This window comes from Leguminivora glycinivorella, chromosome 21 (assembly GCF_023078275.1).
Source record: "Leguminivora glycinivorella isolate SPB_JAAS2020 chromosome 21, LegGlyc_1.1, whole genome shotgun sequence".
NCBI classification, from domain to species: Eukaryota; Metazoa; Arthropoda; class Insecta; order Lepidoptera; family Tortricidae; genus Leguminivora; species Leguminivora glycinivorella.
In genome coordinates, this window is record NC_062991.1 from 6,128,023 (window position 1) to 6,138,948 (window position 10,926).

The 10,926-nt window shown below is 49.5% G+C and overlaps 1 protein-coding gene and 1 long non-coding RNA gene across 2 annotated transcripts in view; both read left to right on the forward strand.

The window, feature by feature from the left end:
- Positions 1-5,876, forward strand: part of LOC125237317 — a 31,963-nt gene extending 26,087 nt beyond the window's left edge. The window contains exons 17-21 of the mRNA XM_048144306.1: positions 92-203; positions 1,469-1,601; positions 2,411-2,571; positions 3,487-4,373; positions 5,442-5,876. Of these exons, the coding sequence (XP_048000263.1) occupies positions 92-203; positions 1,469-1,601; positions 2,411-2,571; positions 3,487-4,373; positions 5,442-5,685 (1,537 nt within the window). The 3' untranslated portion in view covers positions 5,686-5,876. The remainder of the gene's footprint in view (positions 1-91; positions 204-1,468; positions 1,602-2,410; positions 2,572-3,486; positions 4,374-5,441) is intronic.
- A 156-nt stretch (positions 5,877-6,032) lies between these two features.
- Positions 6,033-10,334, forward strand: LOC125237435. The gene is made up of 2 exons (XR_007178328.1): positions 6,033-9,042; positions 9,455-10,334. It is a non-coding gene; the product is annotated as an uncharacterized LOC125237435 (long non-coding RNA).
- Positions 10,335-10,926: the final 592 nt, after the last annotated feature.

Consider the following 10,926-nt stretch of genomic DNA (forward strand, 5'->3'; position numbering starts at 1 on the left):
TGTTTTTGAGGTTATGTTAGGAAGTTTCACTTCTTCCGCGTGGAGGGAATCCACGCACTGTTTTTTTATTAATCCTGTTTTTTTCTAATAGGGCGAACAGAGTAGAGAACTACGCGTTGCTAGAGCGCATGCGGTCGCTAGCGAACCGGAATCAAGCGTACCAGGGCCCGCCGCCTGTCAATCTACTCGAGAAACAGTTCTTGGTAAGTACTTATTACTATACTAGCTTTTTCCCGCGGCTTAGCCGCGTTAGAAAGAGACAAAAAGTAGCCTATGTCACTCTCCATCCCTTCAACCATCTCCATTTTAAAAAATCATGTCAATTCGTCGCTCCGTTTTGCCGTGAAAGACGGACAAACAAACAGACACACCACTATCCCATTTATAATATTAGTATGGGTTATCCCATAACAGCATGAAAATTTTGGCAAATGATGGCAGACAAAATTGTAAACGGGCTTACACGACATCTAGGATCGCGCAACTTGAAGGACATAAAATAGAAAAATCCAGGATAGAAAGAAATAAAAGATGGCAAGATAACTGCGTGTGCAGCTTAGATTTCAAACCGATGCAACCATTTATTGCCTACTTTTTAGCCTGTTCAGAAATATATATTTGTTGTTAGCCTAAACGACTTGCTTAACTCTGATAAAACAATTTTTCAGTACAGATGGTGTTTTTTTACGCACTAGTGCGAGAAGTGGTTCATTATAAATGTTAGGTCGAAACTTCAGAGGCTCTGTACTGTACTGAAAAACGTCTTACGATACACGTGTGAAAAGGAAATTCATAACTCGTGTCGATTTTAAATACTCCCTTCGGTCGTGTTTTAATTTATCGCCACTCGTTTCGAACTTCCTTATTTACGCACTTGTATCGTAATGTACTATTTTCCCAAGGTAGATCAAACGAATCAGGGTAAAGTCGACACATCCGAGTGTCAAGTTTACCAAGTTCTGCTTTAAAAAAAGCAGTAAAAATTTCGCCAAAATAATTTCGAAGTTCCTGTTTTGTTTTTTATTCACAGCCAAAAACATAAATGTAACTCCGTATAGACAGATAAAGTCTAAGAAGAAACGTACTTCAGAACCATAAAGAAAAAAGTACAGTGGCCTAGATGGCGATACACCTTTGGGGGACGTTCGGCTAGATGGCGCTAGTATATATGTCATTTTAACACATATCAAGCAAAGGGCCAAATTGTCAAAACTCTGGTTCAAAAGTTTTAAGCCTGTGTCGAGAAATGGCAATCTATGCACTGTGATTATATGTGAAAAACTTAAGAAAGTCACCTGTTTAATGCGTGAGTGACGTGTTCGAATAGAGAACACATATTTAAAATTAGTAACACAAATAAAACAAACGCCTATTCGAACGCGTCACTCACGCATACTTAAGTTTTTCACCTATACGCATTTTACTTTGACAGTAACTCTCTTTAATACTCGATCCTCTTTGTTCACAGCTAATAACGCGGTCATGCGTGGACGCATCTGTGTCTGCGCGAGCGCCCCACAATTTGGACAAGAACCGGCCCGGCGCCGCGTTACCTTCCGATACGGCGCGAGTGATGCTCGTACCGAAACCAGGAGTTGAAGGTGAGATAACAACACATTTGTACGGTACACGTATTATTTATATTTAATGATTGATTTTAAAGGTATCTGCAAAAGAAAAACAACATATTGCGCACTTGTTATGAAATAGTACATTACGATACAAGTGCGTAAAAAAGGAAGTTCGAAACGAGTGGCGATAAATTAAAACACGAGTTACGAATTTCCTTTTCGCACGTGTATCGTACAACGTTTTTCAGTACAGATGGCCCTCCGAAGTTTCGACCTGACATATAATGAACCACTTCTCGCACTAGTGCGTAAAAAATACGCCATCTGTACTGAAACAAATCTTTTGATTTTAAGGGCCAGTGGACAATCCAGGCGTTGAACATTGTTTTCTGCGTCGTGTAGCATAGTTAAGTGTGTAAAACAGCGTAGTCTTAAATTCTACGATGAAACAATCACACCAATCATTACTTTTCTACCTTAGCTTAGAGTCATATTTTACAACAATAGGCGAGACGACTAAAATAAAACTAATTAGTCCGTCAGTTAGATTATCAAAGAATTTTAGACACGTATTTTTTTTTTTCTCTTAAACGAAAAATGACGACGGTACAGTGCGTTGAAGTTTCGCGTGACGTCACGCCTATGTACAATTTTTACTTAGAAGTGACGTCACAAGCCCCCCCCGAACTTTGTTGCTCTATTTCTTTGTATTTTTTCATTAGTTGGAAAAAGCGAAAAATATGTGTTCAGTATTTTTGTACGATCGAACTGACGGACTAAACAGAATGCCATTTCTTTATGTGGTCGTCATCCCTATTCACAGATGTATTTTTGTACAGGGAGCGAATACGTGAACGCCTCCTGGGTGTGCGGGCGGCGGCGCCTGCGCGAGTTCGCCGTCACGCAGCACCCGCCGCCCGGCGCCGCGCCCGAGCTGTGGCGTCTGCTGTGGGACCACACGGCGCAGCTAGTGCTTCTCCTTCATTCGCCCTCCGACCCGGTAACTATCTCTGTCATACATGATAGTGCGAGCGAGATGGTTTATTGTCACGCAGCACCCGCCGCCCGGCGCCGCGCCCGAGCTGTGGCGTCTGCTGTGGGACCACACGGCGCAGCTAGTGCTTCTCCTTCATTCGCCCTCCGACCCGGTTAGTTAGTTATACTCTGTCAAACAAGTCTGTCAGTAAATAAGAACAAAGAAAATTGTATGCATCCTTTTCTTTAGGGAGTTTGTAAGCAGCCAGACCAATTTCCGCCAGACAAGACTTAAAGTTTCGAAGCTATGAATTTTATTTACACTTAAGTACATGTGTATTTTATTATAAATATAACTTAACTTTTACCAGGCAAAAAACGACTCTAACTTACCTCATTTTCTCAAGCCTGATTTTGATATATGATACGCAGGGACCTGTAACTAGACCATTTGTAAGCAGCCAGACCAATCGGATGGACCCAACCATCCGCCAGACCGACTTAAAGTTTCGATATGAGCATTAGTAGAATTGAAATATTCTAGGTCTATAAAAGCTAAAAACTTGAATTTTCTACATTAAGCTACGTGTATATTCTTATTTACTGACAGACTTGTTTGACAGAGTATAGTTTTATTGTTCTAGTTCAGTCACCGGTATCATCGCACAAAAAGAAGACCGCAAAATATCTGACACAATCTTAATTCTAGGCCATAAGCGTTATTGCCGGTGACTGTTCCATCAAAAATTATAACAAAAATTCATATAAAATCGTCCTTATTAGATAATAATATAAGGACCATAAAACACCACATATGTTTTTTTCTCTACAAAAGTTATTTAACTAACAATTATTGAATGATACTTAGGCTATTCTGACAACATTGTTTTTTGAAATTGCTTGCTTTGAAACAACTCTATAAACGGTTTATTAATTACAGGAATGCGAAACGTTCTGGCCCACTGAAGACGAGAAGGAACTGTTCGTAGCCAACTTCAGAGCGAGCTTCGTTTCCAAAGACACCTACGTGGCCCATCGGAAAACCAGCCGGAAACCGACCCCCACGGAAACGCCCGTGGAACCGGAAATCAACGGCTACCGGCGGCAGGAGTCAGACTGTGCTGATGACGAAAGATTAATACCAGAAAACAGCTCCCCAGTATCAGATGTCGAGCCCGCCTACCGCTTTGATAGAACTGAATTAAGGCTTGAGCGACTCAGCACAGGAAACAGAGATTTATCAACAAGAAAATCCATAGCGAACGGAGACTTATTCTCATCTTTTTCAGAAAAGAAATCGGGCCCCAAATCACCCAAATCTCCTTCAAAAATGTCTCTCAAAAACTTTAAGTTAAGCTCCCCAACGAAATTCAAATTCCCAGATTGGGGATCGAGAACCGCCGGCTCCCCGCCTGATGTAGCCCCGCCCCCTCCCCCAGTAGCGCCATCTTTGACTGTAGAAGAAGAGGCGGAACTAAGACGACCCTGCTACAGGTTCGAAAAAGTCGATAGCGTGCCTGAAAACACGCCTACAGATAGAATTATAGAAGTAACGAACGTCAGCGTACACTCTTTACAAGACGATTACCAATTAAGTGTTAAGTTTATACAATGCTCTGGTTGGCTGGATGGGGATACGACGGAGTACACTCAAGGGAAGCCAGAAGAGAATGAGTTTGTGCGAGCGGTGCGGGACGCTAGTGAGAGCGAGAGGCGAGAGGCGGTGGATAGGCTGATAGCGCCGTATCGGGACTCGTTCGCGTTGGTCGAGTTCGTTGCCGGGTGCCAGATGGAGTACAAGAATGGACCGGTGGTTGTGGTTGACAAGTGAGTATTTTTGTAAAAGTGTCTTTATGGTTGGTAATAAGGGGGACACTGTTATAAAACTTTTATCTACAGTCAACTTGACCACAGTATAAACAGTAATAACTCTTCTTACAAACTTCACGCCGCGCGGTGTGTCCCCCTCCCTCCCCTCGCATGCAGCGAAAACATGCGAAACTGGTAATTATTGGGCTGGACAGTCGGGGCCGCGTTTGCGCGCTGTTTTGATGTGTGTGTGAAAATGACGTCAGTGCCGAGGTCATTTCGTTACTGTAGTGTTTATGGATGTATGGAGAACAGTTCTAAAAATCCGGATATAACATTCTTCACAATTCCTAGACTTCCAGTAGGCCTAGCACATGATGGCCGCGGGAGTATGTCGCCGCGAGATAGATGACACGTCTTTGTCTAATTGTATTAATGACATAAGGACAGGTAGTCTATCTCGCGGCGACATACTCCCGCGGCCATCATGTGCTAGGCCTGCAGAAAAGTAAGTGGTTTTTATACTTATATTTTTGCAGCGTTAGGTAAAAGTGAGATATAGTGATGCATTAAAATCAATAAGGATTTACCTGTAACGACATTAATTACTTTGCAACCAAATACTTGTTTTTTATTTAGGTAGATGATGCGATCTATCTTATCTCGAAAGTTTGGTACCTACTTAAATATTGTACCAACCACCACGGAACCATCTATTCAGACATTTTATGTAAATACTATTTCGTCAGTATTTAAGAAAAAAACACGTACCTACTTTATTGCGTGTAGTCGATTGTTAAAAAGGCTCTTTTTGTTATTCGACTGAATTATTTTAATGTTATCTTTTGTACTAAGTTTAATTTCTTTTGAGATATATGTTTGTGTATATTGACTTATTTTGCGTTACAGCAGATTCTTGAATCAGTCCAGTTTTTATGACAGATCTTTTGATGTTTTTCATCTCATTAGATTTTATTGTAGTTATTTTCTAATTTAGATAAATATTGTATTAAGTCGACACTGTTGTTCAATGAATGAAACGTAAAGCATATGATGTTTTAAACCACCCGTTTCACTCCTCTCCAGATTCGGTTCGTGGAAGGCCATGTCGTTCTGCACGCTGAGCGCGGCGTGCGGCGGCGCGCGCGACCCCTCCCTCCCCGACGCGTCCTTCCGCCCCGCCTCCGACGACTGCGCCGACCTGTACTGCTGCGCCGCGCTCGCCGCGCATGCGCGCTGCAGCCAGCCGTGTGGCCCGCCGCCGCACTCCCTGCGAGCGCTGCTCAAGCAGTACTGCGCGCTGGCTGCCTACGATGTGGCCAAGAGCTGAGCCAGGTGTGTAGTCTAGTAGCGACTGCGCCGACCTGTACTGCTGCGCCGCGCTCGCCGCGCATGCGCGCTGCAGCCAGCCGTGTGGCCCGCCGCCGCACTCCCTGCGAGCGCTGCTCAAGCAGTACTGCGCGCTGGCTGCCTACGATGTGGCCAAGAGCTGAGCCAGGTGTGTAGTCTAGTAGCGACTGCGCCGACCTGTACTGCTGCGCCGCGCTCGCCGCGCACGCGCTGCAGCCGACCCCTGCGAGCGCTGCTCACTGCGCGCTGCGCCGCCAAGAGCTGAGCCAGCCGCTGCACCTGCGCTGCGCCGCGCTCGCCGCGCATGCGCCAGCCAGTGTGGCCCGCCGCCGCACTCCCTGCGAGCGCTGCTCAAGCAGTACTGCGCGCTGGCTGCCTACGATGTGGCCAAGAGCTGAGCCAGGTGTGTAGTCTAGTAGCGACTGCGCCGACCTGTACTGCTGCGCCGCGCTCGCCGCGCATGCGCGCTGCAGCCAGCCGTGTGGCCCGCCGCCGCACTCCCTGCGAGCGCTGCTCAAGCAGTACTGCGCGCTGGCTGCCTACGATGTGGCCAAGAGCTGAGCCAGGTGTGTAGTCTAGTAGCGACTGCGCCGACCTGTACTGCTGCGCCGCGCTCGCCGCGCATGCGCGCTGCAGCCAGCCGTGTGGCCCGCCGCCGCACTCCCTGCGAGCGCTGCTCAAGCAGTACTGCGCGCTGGCTGCCTACGATGTGGCCAAGAGCTGAGCCAGGTGTGTAGTCTAGTAGCGACTGCGCCGACCTGTACTGCTGCGCCGCGCTCGCCGCGCATGCGCGCTGCAGCCAGCCGTGTGGCCCGCCGCCGCACTCCCTGCGAGCGCTGCTCAAGCAGTACTGCGCGCTGGCTGCCTACGATGTGGCCAAGAGCTGAGCCAGGTGTGTAGTCTAGTAGCGACTGCGCCGACCTGTACTGCTGCGCCGCGCTCGCCGCGCATGCGCGCTGCAGCCAGCCGTGTGGCCCGCCGCCGCACTCCCTGCGAGCGCTGCTCAAGCAGTACTGCGCGCTGGCTGCCTACGATGTGGCCAAGAGCTGAGCCAGGTGTGTAGTCTAGTAGCGACTGCGCCGACCTGTACTGCTGCGCCGCGCTCGCCGCGCATGCGCGCTGCAGCCAGCCGTCCGGCCCGCCGCCGCACTCCCTGCGAGCGCTGCTCAAGCAGTACTGCGCGCTGGCTGCCTACGATGTGGCCAAGAGCTGAGCCAGGTGTGTAGTCTAGTAGCGACTGCGCCGACCTGTACTGCTGCGCCGCGCTCGCCGCGCATGCGCGCTGCAGCCAGCCGTGTGGCCCGCCGCCGCACTCCCTGCGAGCGCTGCTCAAGCAGTACTGCGCGCTGGCTGCCTACGATGTGGCCAAGAGCTGAGCCAGGTGTGTAGTCTAGTAGCGACTGCGCCGACCTGTACTGCTGCGCCGCGCTCGCCGCGCATGCGCGCTGCAGCCAGCCGTGTGGCCCGCCGCCGCACTCCCTGCGAGCGCTGCTCAAGCAGTACTGCGCGCTGGCTGCCTACGATGTGGCCAAGAGCTGAGCCAGGTGTGTAGTCTAGTAGCGACTGCGCCGACCTGTACTGCTGCGCCGCGCTCGCCGCGCATGCGCGCTGCAGCCAGCCGTGTGGCCCGCCGCCGCACTCCCTGCGAGCGCTGCTCAAGCAGTACTGCGCGCTGGCTGCCTACGATGTGGCCAAGAGCTGAGCCAGGTGTGTAGTCTAGTAGCGACTGCGCCGACCTGTACTGCTGCGCCGCGCTCGCCGCGCATGCGCGCTGCAGCCAGCCGTGTGGCCCGCCGCCGCACTCCCTGCGAGCGCTGCTCAAGCAGTACTGCGCGCTGGCTGCCTACGATGTGGCCAAGAGCTGAGCCAGGTGTGTAGTCTAGTAGCGACTGCGCCGACCTGTACTGCTGCGCCGCGCTCGCCGCGCATGCGCGCTGCAGCCAGCCGTGTGGCCCGCCGCCGCACTCCCTGCGAGCGCTGCTCAAGCAGTACTGCGCGCTGGCTGCCTACGATGTGGCCAAGAGCTGAGCCAGGTGTGTAGTCTAGTAGCGACTGCGCCGACCTGTACTGCTGCGCCGCGCTCGCCGCGCATGCGCGCTGCAGCCAGCCGTGTGGCCCGCCGCCGCACTCCCTGCGAGCGCTGCTCAAGCAGTACTGCGCGCTGGCTGCCTACGATGTGGCCAAGAGCTGAGCCAGGTGTGTAGTCTAGTAGCGACTGCGCCGACCTGTACTGCTGCGCCGCGCTCGCCGCGCATGCGCGCTGCAGCCAGCCGTGTGGCCCGCCGCCGCACTCCCTGCGAGCGCTGCTCAAGCAGTACTGCGCGCTGGCTGCCTACGATGTGGCCAAGAGCTGAGCCAGGTGTGTAGTCTAGTAGCGACTGCGCCGACCTGTACTGCTGCGCCGCGCTCGCCGCGCATGCGCGCTGCAGCCAGCCGTGTGGCCCGCCGCCGCACTCCCTGCGAGCGCTGCTCAAGCAGTACTGCGCGCTGGCTGCCTACGATGTGGCCAAGAGCTGAGCCAGGTGTGTAGTCTAGTAGCGACTGCGCCGACCTGTACTGCTGCGCCGCGCTCGCCGCGCATGCGCGCTGCAGCCAGCCGTGTGGCCCGCCGCCGCACTCCCTGCGAGCGCTGCTCAAGCAGTACTGCGCGCTGGCTGCCTACGATGTGGCCAAGAGCTGAGCCAGGTGTGTAGTCTAGTAGCGACTGCGCCGACCTGTACTGCTGCGCCGCGCTCGCCGCGCATGCGCGCTGCAGCCAGCCGTGTGGCCCGCCGCCGCACTCCCTGCGAGCGCTGCTCAAGCAGTACTGCGCGCTGGCTGCCTACGATGTGGCCAAGAGCTGAGCCAGGTGTGTAGTCTAGTAGCGACTGCGCCGACCTGTACTGCTGCGCCGCGCTCGCCGCGCATGCGCGCTGCAGCCAGCCGTGTGGCCCGCCGCCGCACTCCCTGCGAGCGCTGCTCAAGCAGTACTGCGCGCTGGCTGCCTACGATGTGGCCAAGAGCTGAGCCAGGTGTGTAGTCTAGTAGCGACTGCGCCGACCTGTACTGCTGCGCCGCGCTCGCCGCGCATGCGCGCTGCAGCCAGCCGTGTGGCCCGCCGCCGCACTCCCTGCGAGCGCTGCTCAAGCAGTACTGCGCGCTGGCTGCCTACGATGTGGCCAAGAGCTGAGCCAGGTGTGTAGTCTAGTAGCGACTGCGCCGACCTGTACTGCTGCGCCGCGCTCGCCGCGCATGCGCGCTGCAGCCAGCCGTCCGGCCCGCCGCCGCACTCCCTGCGAGCGCTGCTCAAGCAGTACTGCGCGCTGGCTGCCTACGATGTGGCCAAGAGCTGAGCCAGGTATGTAGTCTAGTTCTAGTAGGGACTGCGCGTGCGCGGTGCGGCGCGCCGCCCCACTCCCTGCGAGCACTGCTCAAGCAGTACTGCGCGCTGGCTGCGTACGATGTGGTCAAGAGCTGAGCCAGGCACTGTAGTAGTAGCCCCGACTGTGCTGACTGCCCATGCGACAATTTGACTTGAATTAGACAATTTTGGTAACCTTTTGTAGATTCTAAAGATAACTTTCTCACGTACCCTTGGAACCACTTTTTTAATTTACAATGGCTTTCTTATTGCAGTGCTAATAAGCTTATTTTTGATTCTTGTGAAGTGACTTCTGTGTAAAAAAAAATCGTTTCTATTTCCGTAACTTGATGTTCCATTTGTAAGGCCAACTTCCAGTCTAATTTCTAAATCATTTTTTTATTCACAGGTCACCCAGTGAAAGCTCAGCCTCGGACATTAGCAAGTGAATACTCAGTGCGTCGCGCCCGTACGTACACAGCGTTACATTATGTATAGTACCGTGTATTCTATCTCATAGGAATGTATAAATGGTGTATGTTATGTACCCGACTCGATTCCACACTACGCAACAGTGTTTGCAGTTGTATGTTTTTTTCTTGACTGTATAGAATCGATGTCTTAATAGTATTGTTATAGGCAGCTAAGTTGGCGTACTGACCAATTAGTTTAAACCGGTTTTCTGTTATTAGTAGACCCCGGATTGTTGCCGCGATGACGTCACAATAGGGTGATTTGGGGAGTAAATGGAACAGTATTAATTAATACGGATTTATTTAGATAAGATAAGATAAGAAATATCATATATTATAGTGTTGATGAATACGAAATTGTTACTTTTTTTTGTATATTATTGCGAAACTTCCTATAAAAAATATCGACGTTGCTCTTTCGTTAACAGACGCTCCATAACAGATCAATAGTTTTTCTAAATAACTTGCGGTTAGGCTACGTCTTCTAGTAAACAGTAGAAATTTAAGTTTTGCAGTTATATACCTACCAAAAAAATTATATTGATAAATTCACTGGGAATTTTTTTTATGAAAAAATTTAGGTATTTGGATGTACCGTAAATGAAATTATGTTTTTCTCTGGTGAAATTAATATACATTTTTATCTTATCTTATAATTTATGTATCATTTTGTTCTACCTGTCCATTTACTCCCCAAATCACCCTATTGTGACGTCATCGCGACAACAATCCGGGGTCTAGTTATTAGACCCCTACATAGATGTATGTATGGATGTTAGCTTTTTAAAACTGGATCTCTGTGGTTCTTAAAATATACCGGGTGGACCCTTTAAAAAAAGCAAAAAAATAAACTGTAGTCTATACTCCTTAAACTGACCGAACATTTGTTCAGCGACTTTTAAAAATAACTTGTATTTTGATTTTTATCACTCTTGGAAGTTTTTTCTAAGAGGTAATGTATTATGAATTCTGTTCAGTCTAAAGTGTGACAGATAACGTCAATGACAACAATAATGGCGTACATTGAAGCTAATATTTATTTTGTATGAGAAATTAAAAAATTAAAGATTTCATAATTTTTAAAGGTCGCTGAATAAATGTTGGCCAGTTTAAGGAGTATAGCTTACAGTTTAATTTTTTGCTTTTTTTATAGCCCCACCCTGTATGAATTTTTAAGTATAGAGACGGGTTTGTATAATAGTTTATTTTTAAGATTAGATGTATTTTTACGAAAGCTACTCATTGTATACGTAACCCACCTAAGAAAATAGTATTTCGTAACTGACAGAAAAAAACGAAATTAAAGTATGGATTATTAATTAAAGTTTTAGCTGCGGTAATATATTTACCTGTAAAAGCACCTATTGCATTATAGTTCGATTGAAAATGTTTAAAGAAAAATATCGAA